Genomic DNA, 17,533 nt, shown 5'->3' on the forward strand with positions numbered 1-17,533 from the left:
ATTGAAAAAGTTTCAGAAATTATAGACAAGTTTAAATTTTTTCAGAAATTATAGACAAGTTTAACTGCATCTTGAACAGACCTGCTGTGTCCTAACCCTTTTTCCTGTCCTCAAGAGTCTTGTCCAAAACAATTTGATAAATAACACCCATCTGAGATATTTAAACCAGAGCAGAAGTTGTGGCTATACTTCTTTGGAAGCCCCCCTGATAAATCAGGCCCAGCTATTTTTAAAGACCAACTAAAGACTGCTAATCTCCTGGCAAGGAGTGAAATACCATGTCACAGTGGAGTAATTACAGTAGGACTGATGCTTGAGCAGACAAAACTGTGGCAAAAACTGTGGCTGGGAAGCCGAAGAAGTAAAAGACACAGACATTTCCTGGGCGAGGAGCAGGGAACCTTGACTATGGGGTTTTGACTAGGAGGACTTAAAAAGGAAGAATGGGAAACCCAGGAGGAACTACTGAGAGATAAGTTTGGGAATAACTTAGAAGATTCTTTGGAACAGGAAGGTTTGGGTATAGGAGTTGGGGTGTGTTGGAGTTCTGAGAGATTTGAGCTTTCAAGTAAAAGGGGTGAGAGTCCATTTCTGGATAACAAGAACTTGTGCTTCCACAGGGCAGCTTGACAGCTCTGCCTGGTGAGGCACCAGTGCTCCTGTGATTTCCCACCCCACCAGCTGCCTAGTGCTTTCTCTTCCCTACCTTGTGGCTTTAGTTGTGAAAAATGTATAGCCCTAAATATTGAAGTTCCATTAAATTAAAACAACACTAAAAATACTCCAAGCTCTCTAGCCAGAAAATATAATGACACTAGGAAGACATCACTAGTTTGAGAACTTGAAAAATGTGTTCTTCAAGCAGTAATTCTCTTCATATTAAGAAGAAACCTAACTAGAGCAACATCTTAATTGCATAGACACAGCTATGGATGTGTTTAACTGCCCAGTTACAATTTAAGTGATGGCTTCATTTGGAGGATCTCAAGGTTAAGCCCATTCAGGATGAAGGAGGGATTAGAGCACTACAGTCTTAAACAAGTGTTGGGAGGTCATTTAGCTACTCCATTGTTCAATAATGATGATGATACGTTGCCCATTAAGGGGATAGTGAAAAGGTAACTTAATTAAAAACACATTTGGTTGGTAAACTTTTTCTTTTTTTTTTTTAATTTCAAGTATAATAAAATATGGAAAAACCAACTGGAGGAAAAGCAGAAACTTCACTTTCATTACCAGTAAGTCACTGAAGCAATCAAATTTTCAGCTATATTTCATAAGAAGAACATTTTTAGAGAATTCTTTTCCCCCAGAAATTTCTTTGCTTTAAAATAAATTCTAAAATTGTGACAAGTCTAATGCATTACTTCATATTGCATGACTTCAACAACAGATCCTGCCTAAAAAGAATGACTTCCTTATGCATATTCTGCATTAAAATTAATCTATTCAAAACACACACCCCCTCTTGCTAGTGTTACATTTTTTCCAAACACCTGAGAAATCATATTAATATTAGTGTGTCAATTTTTAATTTTTTGCAGGGTGTTGTTTGCCATCCCATTCCTATCCATTGGTACTGGGTACAAAAATAACAAGAGTTGAAAGTCTATTTCCTGTACACACAAAATGCACGCTGTTCCTTGCCTCTCAACCAGGGTTTTCATTTACCATCAGGTTACGCTAACTTATTCCTAAGACTATATTACTTTTACAGTTTTAACTCAACCCTTCTTCACCTGAGACTTGACTTCTCCAGACTAAAGTGGAGTAGAGGTGCACAGCTTTTACCGCACTTCCAGGCAGCTTCTTCCAAGCCCTGAAACCCCAGGAACTGGGATCAACCTCCAAAGGTTGTGGCCAGTCTAAACTCCCTAGTCCATCCTCCATAACAACCTTATACGCCAACTCCAAGGTTTTTTCCCCATCTCTGGAAGTGTTCAAGCTCAGGCTGGATGAGACGTTAAGCAACCTAGTCTAGTGGAAAGTGCCCCTGCCCGTGGCACGGGAACTGCGACTAGATGACCTTTAAGGTCCCTTACAAACATTCTATGATTCTCCAGCATCTGATGCTCAGCCTGTGCACACCAAAATGCAGCCATCAGCCCATAGGCAGAGGTCGCGTATCATGGAAACAGAGGGGAGGCAGAAGCCAGACATGGTAGCGGTGGGCTTTTGTCCTAACCAGTTCTCTTCCACTCTCATTAAGACTACAGCAATCCTGAACAAAGGAATATATCTGGCCTGGCAATCCCAATCTGCTTTGACAAAACAGGTTAAAAAAACCTCAATCAAAACCCAAAAACCCCTCATGTAAGAATTGCAAAACAATTGCAAAGGTACTGAAAATTGAAACCTGACATTTTATTACATACATCAATTTTATTTATAAATCATCATGATTTGTGGTTGCTGAGCATGGTAAATAAGCATGCAAACTCTACAACAACACAAGAGGCAAAGTTATTTTGTTCTCATTTCTACATTACATGAAATCACTAATTTGTGATCACTACCACTAGCTAAATAAGTCACAGAATGTGCAAAATCCTATGGATCCAGATTTTTTATTTGTAGTGGCCTTCAGTGTCCACTACATATCCCCGAAATACTGTAAAATGCCATCTGTGGAATATTCACATGTTTTGAGAACAGTAGTACTTACTGAAATGTGATTAAAAGTAAACAAGAAGGGGTGAGAAGAAAACTAACTAAGAGGTATTAAAGTACAGATTCTTTTGCTAGCCCCTCTGCAGAAATATATCCTGTAACCATCTGCCTACATCACTAATGAGTACAAAACACTTGTGCTCCTGTAGAGCAAATCATGTGGTAGTATAGAAATACATATGATTCACAAATGATAATGTGCATTTATTGCACTTTTCTGCATTTCAGGCTTTGTTATTAATCAATATTTTGCTTTCCAATCTTCATCTGACCAAAGAAACATGATCTATCTCAACTTTTCTTGCAACCCTCACCTTTTAATGGAATTTAATGTACAAATTAATGTCATACAGGCAACGTGCTTTCCTTCCCTTGTCAGTAACCTGCATCATCCAGTAGACCTGGCAGTTTACCTGTACTGGACCTGACAAAGACCCAAAATTGCATTTGAGGCTCCTAAATAAGTTCTTAAATGCTAAGTAAATTCACGTTATTGCAAAGAAGAAAATAAACATCCATGTGTATCTAAGCAAGACTGCAATCTCATCTATGTGAAAGCAATTTAAAACACCATATTATACTTGTTTATAGACCTGTGCAAGTAATATGTACACACTGACAGGAACTGTCATTAGATGACATATGCAGTCTTAACAGGTAATCAGAGAGTGGCATAAAAAAAAAGAAAAAAGATTTAGTCAAACCTTTACCTCATTTCATTGCACTAAGATTTTTGTTTCTTTATGAAAAGTAGACGCTTTCAGGCACAGGTGTGTTTAGTAGGATTTATGTAATGTTCACCATTTCATATAAATATTAAAGACTGTTTAATCCATTTCCCTCCTTACTGTAAATTCTTTGGAAAAAAAAATTGATGATCAAGAATAAAAACAGCATAATGAAGAAAAATTTATCCAACACTGTCACATAAAATGCACAATCCTATTTACTTAGGATCAATTCTACCTCAGATTAACAAAACAGAATAAAAGCTTTTATTCTTTTTGGAGGGGGGGGCAGGTGGAAGCAGAACTGCAATGTGGTCAAGAGGAGTCAATGAAAAAACTCTGACTGAGCCCTCAGATATTTGAGCTTGCTTCCTTAATGACACCTAAAAGTTGTAATTTACAAAAACCTTATCTATACCGAACAAGGCAAAAAATATTGTAAGACTGCAGCTGACTGCAAGACAAAAATACAGAGTAATGAAAAAAACAATGTATTAGATTGAAGAAAGGCTGTCTTCATTAATAAGTGCGAGAGGAGACAACTGTCATGGTAAATACAAGAAGGTGATGCAAACTTAGGAGGAAATATATGAAAGGAAGTGCTGAAAAAGGAATACAAAGGAATTGTGAAATAACCAAAAGAAACAGAAAATAGTCAAAGGACAGTCATACCACAAATATGCAAGATGATAGATTACAGAAACCATCTCAAATGGGAATATTACAACAAGGAAGAAATCTAGAAAGCACTAAAGTGTGAAGAGGTTGCAAATTACAAAACGTAAATTACTTTGCAATGCCACATGAAGACATGAGACAGGGAGACTGTAGTTACTAAGTTGTCACTCCACCTGTCATCTTGAATAAGATTCTTGCAAAACAAAGATATCTGCAAACCAGTTAAATGTTGCAGAAATCAGAACATTTAAGAAGAGATTCAAGTCTGCCAGTTTAAGCGAAGATAATGTCCTGGAAAGTAAGATACAAAATTTATATACATATATAACTTAGCTAAAACAGTATGCACAAGAAGCAAATAAGAAAAATGCAATCTAGAATCCAACATGATTAATATTTATTCAAGTTCTAAATTATTCAGACTAAGTCTGCCAGAACAATATAATCCAAGAACTTAAGATATTACATAAAATGGACACTACTGAGAAATAAGTTATTTTACAGCAAGTTTATTTTAAGCTATAAAATCAATATGAAGCTTTCTACTACTAAGTAACAGAAATGTACCTTTTTCCTAAATGGTTCAACGGTGCATGCTGTATTGCATGAAAACATGATTATTCTTCTTAAGCCTTGTGAACGCATGTTCAGAACAGAAGGTAGGTTTTTTTCCTGATAGACTGAAAAGGTTCTTCTCCCACTGTCACAGATACTGTGTGTAATTCTCTCAGCTTTTGAGTTGCCTTGAATGAAATGTCTAGTATTACAGGCTGCTGTTTAGGGATAGGGAGGGTTTTTGTGATTTGTTTGGGGGTTTTGGTTTTGGGTTGGGTTTTTTTAACATATCCCTGCCCAAAATCTTCTAAATCAGTGAAACCTAGCCTGGGCTTTCACTTTCACTACTTAATGTTTGCTGTTCTCACCTTGCAAGTTCAGATGAACTGTGATAACTGTGCCTCTTCTTTCTGTAAGGATGAGCAACACTCAGCTACTGTGGTCAGATGAAGACAGGCTGATCAGTACTTCTCAGCACTCAAGTACTTTTTATTTTTGCAGAAGAGACAAAGCTTTTAAAAGACAAACACAATTTAGATTGGTAGCTAAATTCCTGTTATAGCGACCCAAGAGGCTTAACTTGTCCACAATGATGAAGCTGCGAGATGTTGTGTCCTTCTCCCTGATTCGAATGTCCCAAACAGTTAATAGTTCCCTTTTGAAAGACTGCTCCTTTTGAAAACTGTTTAAGTCCTCTTGCCTTTCCTGTTCCCAGCCCTTCTTCGATTAACATGTAAATTAGTCTCATACATTACCTAAAGAGGTAGCAAAATCATAAAAGATAAATACTTCTGGGATTGCCCCTCAGCAACATAGAAATGTTTTCTGAGAATGTATTATTATCTCAGTCCATTATTTTTCTCCTTCCTGTTTTTCTAGATAGCCAATTGCTGAATCAAGCCAATATAAACATAAAAGTTATGTCCCAATATACAAGCAACATACAGTGCTTTATAGGCAAATAATTATTATGTGATATAGTAAAGTAAAACAAAAAAAATCACTAAATGAACATGAATAATCTCTTGAAAGCACATCTGTTTTCTCATCCTCAATAAATTTACCATTTATAAACCATAATTATGTATATAACTTACATTTTAATTGTACATTATTCTTAAAAATCTGAATTTAAGCACATTTGAAATAATAAAATAACACAATTCTGACATAATTATATTTTGCATTTCAGATATCTATACAAGATTATTCATCTAAATTTTAAAAATTATATTTTTTCATATGAATATATTAAACATGAATCTTCCGCAGCTCATACTCCGCAAGCCTTACTACATGAAATGTATTTCTACCTCTTTATCTCTTCCTTTTGTAAAACTTTACAAACCGAGCACCTTGTTTGTCAACAAATTCATGACCAGCAGACCATACTGCTTTCTTTCAAATATTAATTAATTTAAGGTAAGCAATGTTTCCTAATATCTGTGTAGCACTGTATATTTGTAGACTGGCAGATGAAACTGAAAGCTATTTCACAGCCAGCATATGACAAACTGCAAGCACACAGGGGAAAATTCTGTTACCTGCCTCCTAGACTAAAAAAGGAGTGATCCTCTGACAATCCAGATACTAAGATTCACTTTTTCAGCACCACAGTTGTGCCTAAAACTTCATAAAAGCTACAGAAACAGGGAACACCCTCAAACAAGCAAACTGAGGTCTTAGGAAGCTTGCAGGAAACATTTTCACCACCCACTTGTTTCTTTGTGTAACAGCTTACTAGCTAAATTGCTACAGCACTAGAAACCTGCAAACAGAAACGGACAAATACTGAAAAATGACCGAAGGTCGGGATCTATCATACACCCCTTCATTATCTAAGTCACAAGAATAAAAACATACAATATCACACCGGCCAAGTAAAGGTACAAGCTTTTCCATGGCAGGCAGGTAAGCAAAGTCAGAGTGCTCAAACCAAGAGACCCATGCAGTACCATACTAAAACCTTCCCTCTGGGAAGTAAGGTAAACTGTTACATTTCTGAATGGAAAACAATTCAAATTAAAGGCTTACATGGCTACCCTAAATTATACTTGTTAACAGAAAGTTCTAGATAGCTTCTTTAACGGTTCACTGGTAGCTCCATCATACAAGCAATTGTCAAGCAATAGGTACTATGAAATAAATAGATGTTTATGTTTATTTCCTAATGTCAAAGCAATTATTAAGCACTTAAGAAGCCTTACGAATGTCATAAGTTATTAATTTCCATGTGTCATCTGGTCTCTTGACATCAGCAACATCCAAACAACATTATGATATTTGAAATTAGCATTACTCAGTTTCAGTACTCTGAGAAGCATTAATATTCTTATTGATAAGTGTTATTTTGCATTACAGAGAAAAATCTTGCCATATTCAGTTTTGCATATTTATCTGAGATTTACATTTTTATTACACTTCAATGGCGTTACCTTAACGCTTTCCTTAGTAAAATTCATCCACATGACTTGCACAGCAAATATCACACGGCACACAAGCTATGCAATAATCTTGATGAAATCTATAATCAGCTCAGCCTTTGTACTTAATTGTATACTCCTGAGATGGAAAAATCACTACAGGAAATGGAGTAAAGAAAAATAAACTAGCAGGGAAGCAAAGGTTTCATAAGGTTCTTCTGATCCAGTTTCTCCTGCTTTACTTCACACTAAACCTCTCTCATAAACCTTATAATGAATGCCACAAGAAATCAGAAATATAGAATCATAGAATCGCAGAATAGTTAGAGTTGGAAAGGACCTTAAGATCATCTAGTTCCAACTCCCTCTGCCATGGGCAGGGACACCTCACACTAAACCATATACATATATATAGCAAGATTATTACTCTCGATGTTACAATTCTTGAGACTACTGCTCCAGAAGAATGCTGGAAGGATGAAAGACATTTAAATAACAAAAAGTTCTGAACTTCTATAACTCAGAAAATCCATCTCTTTTGGTGGACTTTGGGCACAGGTCAAAATAAATTGTCATTTAAACTAGTTCAGTAGTCCTCAGATGCAAGAAGTGCATAGGAACAAAAAGAGAAAAGGGTGCTCCTGAATAACTGAAGTCCATGTCCCTTCTAATCGAAGACATTGAATGACTCTGCTAAGCACAGCATTCCACTGTAAAACCAATTCATTATTTTAATTCTTATTATGCTGAGGATATTAGCCACTCCACAAACCCAGTGCTCTAACGGTTATGGGATTTATTCCAATTTCCAGTTTAAATTTTATTAATGGCTGGCTGATTATTTTTCTGGTGTGTATGTGTCAATAGTCCTTTATTTTTTGTAGCTCCTCCTCAACTTTGATGTTTGCAACCACAGATTATCTGTAGATGGCAGTCACACCACTCTCAGCACTCTTCTCTTTTGTTAATCTATACCAAGTCGTTTTTCTCCTCTCACAAAAAGCTTCTTTCTCCTGGTGATTTCACTTGGTGCTCTCTTTATTTGTTCCAGCTTCAGTTTATCTTTCTGAATGCAGGGGACAAGAAATTTACATAAGTCATTCAGGTGAGGTTTCATCCTTAGCTGGACACTTTGCCACCATAACCTCATCTTTTCCGGCTGCATATCCTAATGATCCAGTGGCCAGCTAATGCTTCTCCCTCTTCATTCTGCTTGTCCCTGCTGATTTTGTACTATGAACTCTCAGCTATAGCTGAGATTTCTGCTGTTAGCTCCCAAATGCAGGCACATCACATTTCCTATTATTAAATTTCATCTAGTTGCTATTACAGTAGCCCTCAAGGTCGCTCTTTTCTTTCCTATAACATTCTGATCTTTTGCTCTATTAGGAATCTTTTAACTGGGTCATCAACAAATTTCATTACAGCGGCGACATTCTGTCACTCCTCCACAAGTAAAAAGCACTAAAAGCAAACATTCCCCAGAGAGCCCCCTGAGAATTCAGCCAGCAATTTTCCTCCCGCCTCATACACTCTGAAGTCACACTAGCTGCCATCTACCCTCACCTGCATGTACAGTTATTTTAATAACACTCATCTCTTCTAGCAGTGCCTCTAGTCTTCCATTTTGCAATAAAATAGATATTATTTTTTATTTTCTTCTTACAAAATTGCTTTCCCTATTTAGAAAAGAAATCCATTCTCTTTCTACAAAGAACAATAACAGTGTTTTGCCATGACACACCAAAGGCTAACAATGGCACATTAGTTATGCTAACAGGGAGTTCCAAGGCTCCACACACTATTTTACTATATTAAACTACTATATTACTGATTTTCATGACTGGCAGGTCTCTAATAGCTCAGCTTTTTCCTGTTTTCTATAAAGATGTAGCCACACCAAACTTGATAAACACATTGAAATGTCTTGCTATTAAGCCTGTGAATTCATATGCCTATAAAAATTTAATATTGAGATAAAAATCATCTGTTCTTCTCCTTCCTCATATATAACTGCAAATATGCTTTATACTTGTGGATTGTGGGTTTCTTCCTTTTCTATCACACCCACTCCTAAAGCACAGTATCATCTGCTGGGCAATATTTTCCCCTTTCAAACAAGACTCCTGGTTTTCCTTATATCCTTTTTCAGGTGACTGTTCACCTCAAAGGGACTGAACCATCCTCCTACAAGATTTACTTCCTTGCCTGGGATACTCATTCCTGATAGTCTGATTAATCTTAAGCTTGAAAAAATGTCAAGTCTCCCCCACACTCCAGATCCTGAGCCAGTAGGACAGCTGATAGCAACATATCCTCACTCTCCTGTGTTGCAGGGACTTCACTGACACCTACCCTGCTCTTCTCAAGCATCTAACTCCTTTTATTTGCACTGCTTAACCACACAACATGTTATTAATACATCAGCACTGACCTCAGATAAGGCAGGTCTCAAGTAAGGTGAGGAAATCAGACACGATATAATTCTGTACAAAGAAAATTCTTGCCTTTCTGCGGACCCGCTGGTTTGCCCTGCTGCCTGATACAGGAGCTAATTACCACAACTGCAGAAACTCAGTGCAGGCTCTCACCCCTCAGCCTGATATCCTCAGGTACCAGGAAAGTATCAAAAAAAATGAGAATTATAAATACTAATACAGAAAATTTTTCCTGCACTCTGTAATTCAGGGCTGCTCCAGGGCCCAAACTGAACCATTCCATACCAATGCATTCAAACAAAAGGGCTTTAGATTCAGCACAGAAAGTAGCATTTAAGCTAAAATAGACAAACATATTCTAAACACATCACTCTCTGGATAATTTTTTTTGGAAACCAGAAGTGTCAAATCATGCTTGAAGTAATTTCTGTGCTGTAACTGAATACAGACAAGGAGGAACACATCTGGTGCCTGGGCTGTGCAAACGTATTTATAATTAAGTAGAATTGAATACCAAAATCCAGCAAAGATAGAATTCATTAGGCTAGCATAATGCTGTATAATTACTTCCTTTTTTTATATCATCCACTGTATGCTTTAAGAGCTCTTTTTACCCACTGATATCAATGTGCTATGACATATTTACGTACACCCTGTATAAAAGGTTGAGGAAGTATTAGACATGTCAGAGATGACATGGAAAGGCGACTGTTGTACAATAACTACACTGTCAGTGAAACAAGAGGAAACTATTTTAAATTCATTCCCTGGCATGAATGTAACTCTATAGATAGGTACTGGATTTACATTTTGCAAGGAAAGGTGCTCCTTTCTAGAGTAAGGAGAAGATCTAACATGACAAATTCAATACATCACCTTTTTTCCATCATACTTCCTCAGCTTGCCTGCCTTGCATTACTGGCCCTCCACCAAACACACCATCCACTGATTTCCACATGGACCTTTCTAAGCATCGCCCTGAGGTCTTTCCTCACTGAAACTATTTCCACACATTACTGCTCAAACCTTAGATTTGCAAAAAAAACTGCCAGCAGGCAATTGCTTCTCTGAGCCTCTGCGTGACTTCCTTTGCTCTACTTTTTTTCCTACCAATCCTGGCCAGATGTTCTGCAACTCCCACCAAACAGCCCAGCCACCCTCCTGGGCTGTAACACAGTGCTGCGTATCAGTGTCAGTCCTATCAAAGCATCCAAGTCCCCCAGGACACCAGCGAAACCCAGGGGGCTCCACTGCCAAGTTTGGCACTGACAGAAACTTGGGCTGACACCAGTAAAAGCAGGTTGCAATGCTTTAAAAAGAGTGTCAGGTATCAAAGACATTTGCCGTCACTGTCCTAGGTTCTTTTTTTCATGTAAAGCCACTGACTACCTCACTAAGGTACCTTTTGTCTCCTTCTCAGTGTACTTGCTTCTCTTCATCGACCATATACAGAAGTAAAGGACCTACCTAAGAGGTTAGTTACTAAGGTTAATAATGCCAATATCCTGGCTGCTCTTGGAGACGGGCTTGTGATAATGCCCATGCAGCCCAGCGACAATAACAGCATTTGCATCAGGCTCAGCTGGTGATTGTGGAGACAGCATGGGGCTAACAGACCAGCTCAAGGGATGAAGTAAAACCATCTACAGCTGTGCTGTCTTCCCCTTCAAGCAGTGGCCAGACACCTACCTGATAATAGCTCTCTCTCCAAAGCTGTAGCTGCAAAGACAAGGAAATGCAGACATAAGAGCAGTCTGCAGGGACAGCAAAAAGATAGCTGAAACCAATTATGATTTCCACTTATTTCACATCAGCCTACAGCTTTCTAACAAAAAAAACACCACAAACCAACAAACCAACACTGGCTCTCTCCAGCCGCTTCATTTCCAGCCCTCTACTGTTTGTGGAAGCTATTTGAGCTGTGTGCCTGCAGGCTTAGGAGGCACTACTCTGCATTAAATATATATTGAGTTCATAACCAAAATAATCTCTCTGAAGAGGCATTTTTATTGTAAACTGAACCTGCTAAAGTTCACACATAAGGTTCCTTCAGACAACAGAGAAAAACTGCAAACAGCCAAAGTGAAGATTAAAATCATTAAGCCAAAATTTAAAGGATGCAGGGTCATCCTTTAAAGGGAGAAGGCTTGAGCAGAAACAAGAGAATAACATGTTCTTTCTATAAACTACAGTATACAGAACATTTATCTTTCAATAATTCCTAGTACAATTAAGAAATGCCATATTTTTAACAATCTTAGGACTGAGAAGACATGAACGATAAGATGAAAAGAGTATTTTTAAACTCTGCTGGAGCAGAACAAAAGTTAGGCTGTAATTTGACGAAAATTAAGGCACTTGTTTAGCAAATAAGTGTGGATGAACTTTTATTTCTTTTATTTTCATAGTTTTCTAATTAGCTATGTTGACAAAGATACTTGAAACAGAACTATTCCAGATTTTACATCATATTTCTTTTCTTTCATAAAAAAGCATAAAGGAACAACAAAAACATCCTAATAAGACACAAAAATAGTTTTAAAATTCATAAAAAGTAAAACTTCAACAAAGAAACTGTCAATGATCACTGAGGAAGGATTTTTTAGATTTGCTTTCACATGTAATTGTAGAAGACAAGACCAATTATTGACCTACACATTCTTGATACAGAGCAATCAAAACACCAGCAGCCCAGGAATACACAGCAGCATTTTACTGCTCACAGCTTTTTTACAAACCTTCAAAACATCGAACCTGCAATTAGCCTATTGTGTAAGGTGTTAAATGCCCAGAAAGATCCCCATATTTCCATAGTTTACTCTTAACTGACATCAGGTGAAAGAATACCTACAAAAGATATCAGCAAAACAGCACCACTATTCAAAGGGGGAAAAACCCCACAGTTTGGGGGATACAAAGGGTCCCACTGCAGGGAGGCACGCAACCTCCAATTCCTGGCAGTGGCCAGGGGCCACCCTGGCACAACCCCTCTGCTGCCGATGCCAAGTGCACACTGGAGTTAGCCACGTATCTGCAGCCATGACCAGGCTTCCCTGAAATCCCGGCCCACTGTGGGCGGGAGCCTGCACAATGCTAGGCAGCGCAGCTGCCTGGAGCCGGCTGCTGCTGGCAAAGGAATCCATGCAGCTCTCTCCCAGATTATCTTGTCCTCCAAGCAACACTTGCACGCAAAGCAAGAAGCAGACTGGAAGTCGGAGGACTTGCGTCCTGGCAACCTGCTGGAAGACAATGCCTTTCCCAAGAGCTCTGCAGCCCTTCCTGCCTCACATGGCCACCACGTCCCTCAGATGCTGTGTGAGTGCCTACATTTTTCCTAAGAGGAAAGAAAGGCAGGACAACCACCTTCACAGGCTAAATACAACCCCAGGACTGAGTCATCAGCATCCCTCTTAGATATCATTTATGCCCTATGCTATTGAAAATCATTATGGTATCTTTCAAATAACAAAATTTAACTCAGTAGAATTTGCAATGAACAAAAAATATGGTAAATTAAATACCTGCATGTAAGCCTGAAAGCCTAAATATTCTAGTGTAACATCCCACAATTGGCAATTAAAATAAATAAATCAAAAAAGTAAGACCATGTAGATTATCTAGACTTGATATTGCAACGATGCAGGGACTCCCATGGTGAAGTTAGATCTAGATAAAAATATTACATGTTCTTGTTTGCTTTTTATTACATGCAAGTGTGGCCTGGTTTGTAGTTTCAAATACTTAAAAAGCTAATGAAGAAACCAAAACAAATAGGGAAGCGGTTTCATGGATAATTAATCATTAAACCTACCAAGAAAATGAAAATATAAGTCATCTACAAATTTAAGGGCCCCAAAACTAATATTACCAACATATACCAGTAATTTAAATCATTTAATTTCAAGATTATAAAGGAACTACTTGCACATTTAAAGTTCAGTATTTGCATAAGTCTTTGCAAGATCTGAATAACAAGTCAAAGAATTTGTTTCAAGTCTATCTTAAACACCTAGAAGGCATCCTGCATACAGTACCACCATCCTGCTTACAGTACCACCACAGGGAATCAGTGTCAAAATTTCAAAAGACATATTTGTATATTTACACGCTTTTTTCCATCCTTTGAAGAGTTTCACAATTATTATATCAGGAGTATTCCTACATAGAGAGGCTTGGGAAATGGAAAGATATGGCAGAACACAGAAGAATCGGTCAGGCATAGTGTTAGATATTGCACATCATTTATTCATATTTCAGAAGTGGTGCTATTAGGATGCAATTATAGGTTTTGGTTTGTCTTCATTGCAAAACTTTTTAAATATGAAGGGCATTTCACTGCTGCTCTATTCATACATTTCCCTAGAAATGTGAGGAAAGTCTCAGTCCTTTTTTCTCATATGTTGCTAGAGAACATCTTGAAGACCACAGAAAGCCAACACAGAGAAATTGAACATTTTAAGCTGAAGAAGATAGCATGAGTAGTCTTGAGCCAAAGTAGAATTTCTGTCAGGTTAATTGGTCACTATAAACAAATATTCACTACACCAAGAATTGAAGACTGGAATCAGATGTTCATTATGCAAAGGAGCTTAAAAAATATAAATCTCCTTCAAATATTTCCCTATCCTAAGTATGTACAACTCTTTGGTATTTATAAATGCATGCAAACACTTAGTCACAAAAACATTTTATGAGATGTCCCATAAAAATGAATGTGAATGATTTTGCATAGAATGGTTCCTGGAAATGTACCTAATGGTAGTAAAATTAATAATAATGTCAGTCTTACCTGGTCCCAGGGACAGATGATTCCTCCAAAACACATAAAGAGATATCCCATGGCAACAAGACATACCCAGACCACCAGAGAAAATACACGAAGCAGCTTCTTAAATACAGGTTCTATGCAGACAAGGATAAATATAGCGAAAAAAATTGCTAGGGCCGTTGGAACAGTTATTAAAAATGCCACGTGGTCTTCAACTTCCTGGAAACAGAGGAAAATGAAAATGAAGTTAAAACCTAATATACTTAAAGCTCAGACAGAAATCACATACTCTAAACTGATCACACATGGAGATCCCAGAACGACATGATTGATTATCAAAAGTGATTTCAATCAAAATCGGATTTCTTTTACTGTAAGAAGCTGTTATGTGGAGTAGTAACTTCATAAACAACTATTAACCACACTACTGCATGGTACTTCTTTTATTAAATTGAGCTGCAGGAGGCTGTGGGAAGGCTGCATAACATCAGGGAGGCTGAGAAGGAGTTAGACAGCTGGTTCCAAGTGCAGACTGCAGCGGACCCACAGCTATGGCCAAACAGTCAAAAAAATCCCCCACCAGCACACAGAAAGAATAGAAACTTGCAACAGCAAGAACCTGCAGGAGGAAAAGGCTTCCCCTGAAGCACCTTCTGAAGGTGCAGAACCACTTCGCTGCTCTGCAGGCTGAAAACAAAAGACCTGTCGCAACAGGAGAGATGCTGGTGGTGAGTACGGCAGCCCCCCTTGCCCTTGTGTGTAACAGACAGCACAGCTAGGTGATGGGAGATAGGTGACTTTCTTCTAAGGTGCACTGAAGCACCCGTTTGCTGACCTGATGCACTCTCCAGATAGGTGTGCTGCTCACTGGGAGCTCGTATCATGGGTGTCACCAAGAGACAACCAAGCCTTGTACAGTCCACTATTATTTACTGCTGTTGTTTCAAGTGGGCACCAGTGATACAGCCAGGAGCAGTCCAAGGAGTATAAGGAAGAATCACAGAGCAATAAGGGATTCTGGAGTGCAGGTAGTTTTTTCATCAGTTCTTCTAGTCAAAGGGAAGAGGGTTGAAAAGGCCAGTCAAATCTGGCACATCAATGAATGGTTACAGGACTGGTGCCACAGCCAGGGGTTCTGCTACTTAGACCATGGGGCTCGCTTTTAGAAACCTTGTCTGTTGGGGACCGATGGAGTCTATCTGTCAGAGAAGCGAAAGAGCATCTTTGGTCATGGCCTTGCCAAGCTGGTAAAGAGGGCTTTAAATTAAAGTTGCTGGGGGAGAAAAACCTCAATCTAACCCACTCCTACTCTGATGCCAGTGCCAGCAAGAGATGCCCAGAACCTGCAGAGCAGTCGCATGTCAGCAGAACACCTGAAGGGCAGCACAAAGGAATTCCAGGTACTCCAGAGAGTAAGTTTGCTTCATCAGGGGTCCTACTTAAATGCTTCTATGCAAATTCACATAGCATGGGGAATACCTCTTGTTAACAAGAAGTTGACAAGATGATCAATATGCCCCAGCAGTGTGCACTTCCAGCCAGTCGTATCCTGGGCTGCATCAAAACAGGCATGACCAGCAGGTTGACGGAGCCAGTTCTCCTCCTCTGCTCTCTTCTCATACCAGGAATAATGTGTTCAGCTCTGGGGCCCCCAACATAAGAAGGATATAGACCTGTTGGAGCAAGTCCAGAGGAGGGCCATGAAGATGATCAGGGGGCTGGAGCACCTCTGCTATGAAGACAGGCTGAGAGAGTTGGGCTTGTTCAGCCTGGAGAAGAGAAGGCTCCAGAGAGACCTTAGAGCAGCCTTCCAGTACCTAAACAGGGCCTACAAGAAACCTGGAGAAGGACTTCTTACAAGGGCATGTAGTGATAGGACAAGGGGGAATGGCTTTAAACTGACAGAAGGTAAGTTTAGATTATATATTAGGAAGAAATTCTTTACTGTGAGAATGGTGAGGCACTGGAATAGGTTGCCCAGAGACATTGTGGATGCCCCATCCCTGACAGTGTTTAAGGCCAGATCAGACAGAGCCTTGAGCAACCTGGTCTAGTGGAGGATGCCGCCACCTATGAAACTAGGTGACCCAAACCATTTAATGATTATATGATACTCTTTGAAGCAGATTGAGAAAACTGTAAATCACAATAAAGTAATGCACTGGGTCCATAGGACTGAGATAATTAAAAGGCAAACCCAATCTGCATTAGTGGAATATTCCTTCTGCTCCAGAATTCAAAACATTTCTGTGATTAATGTGGTTTGTAGGTGAAATTCAAGCATCCCTACTGAATGCTGCAGCTGTCAAAATGCCTCCCAAATCAACTATGTGACCATAACTCTATAAAAGCCTTTTTGACAGTGATATTTGCCAGGCACTAGGCATTTTGCTTCTGTTTAAAGTACTTATCTGTAAGGACGGGCTTTAGATTGCATATATACACTTTTTCACAGCAGCTGCTTACTTCAAAATGTTCTAACACCCAGAGTAAGGACTAGAATATAACTTGAAGAGAGATTCAGAATAAATAATATTTAAATTTATTTACAAAAATTACATAGGAGCTGCTACAGTAATATCTTTAAATCACTTAGTGATGGATGCATTAAAAAAGAATAAATATTTGATTTTATATTCCTGTATGTGATCAAAAGCATCTCTAGCTGAATTACAACAACACTACATCAAAGTCTGGTCATAGGATTTTAGTCATTCCCTCAGCTGTTATGAATTCTAACAGCCTCATTTGTACCAAACAGGATTACAAAAGCCAGCCTCAAATACTGCTGCTGCAACAGCATAAAATCCTCCACTAACCATACACTTCATGCAGAAAAGCTTCGTATTCATTTTTCACACTGGTGAAGTCATGGGAACAATTTGAAAGTAGCGATTTGATGACGTGTAAGATATCTAAGCATAACGAAATAACATTTCTTTTTGCTTTGCTTTGTAGTTTCTTCCTTAGTGCCCTGATAAGTCTTGTTTACGGGTTTTCAACTTAAGTACTTCATATTTTGCTTAAAAGCTTTTTTATGTGATTTTTTTCTTTCTTATGGGCAAAATACTTGCTACAGTTATAGCAAAACTAAAAATTTACCGGTAGATATGTAAATTTACCAAAAAAAAATTACAAAAATTTACTAAAGGTGTCAGTAGCATTTTGTTGGTTGGGGATTTTGTTTGTTTTCCCCATATTTATGTTTTAGAACATATCTATGTTTTAGAACCCAACATCTATAGGTACACTTGCAGTAAGGTTCTTTCCCCA

The 17,533-nt window shown here is 38.4% G+C and overlaps 1 protein-coding gene across 1 annotated transcript in view; it reads right to left on the reverse strand.

Annotated features, from left to right (window-relative positions):
* ADCY2 (adenylate cyclase 2) overlaps positions 1-17,533 on the reverse strand; it is a gene marked incomplete at both ends in the record, with an annotated part of 213,469 nt that overhangs the window by 179,712 nt on the left and 16,224 nt on the right. Inside the window, one exon of the mRNA XM_080611585.1 lies at positions 14,282-14,479. Within this exon, the coding sequence (XP_080467711.1) occupies positions 14,282-14,479 (198 nt within the window). The remainder of the gene's footprint in view (positions 1-14,281; positions 14,480-17,533) is intronic.

Source organism: Psittacula echo (assembly GCF_963264785.1).
Source record: "Psittacula echo genome assembly, chromosome: 2".
Lineage (NCBI taxonomy): Eukaryota > Metazoa > Chordata > Aves > Psittaciformes > Psittacidae > Psittacula > Psittacula echo.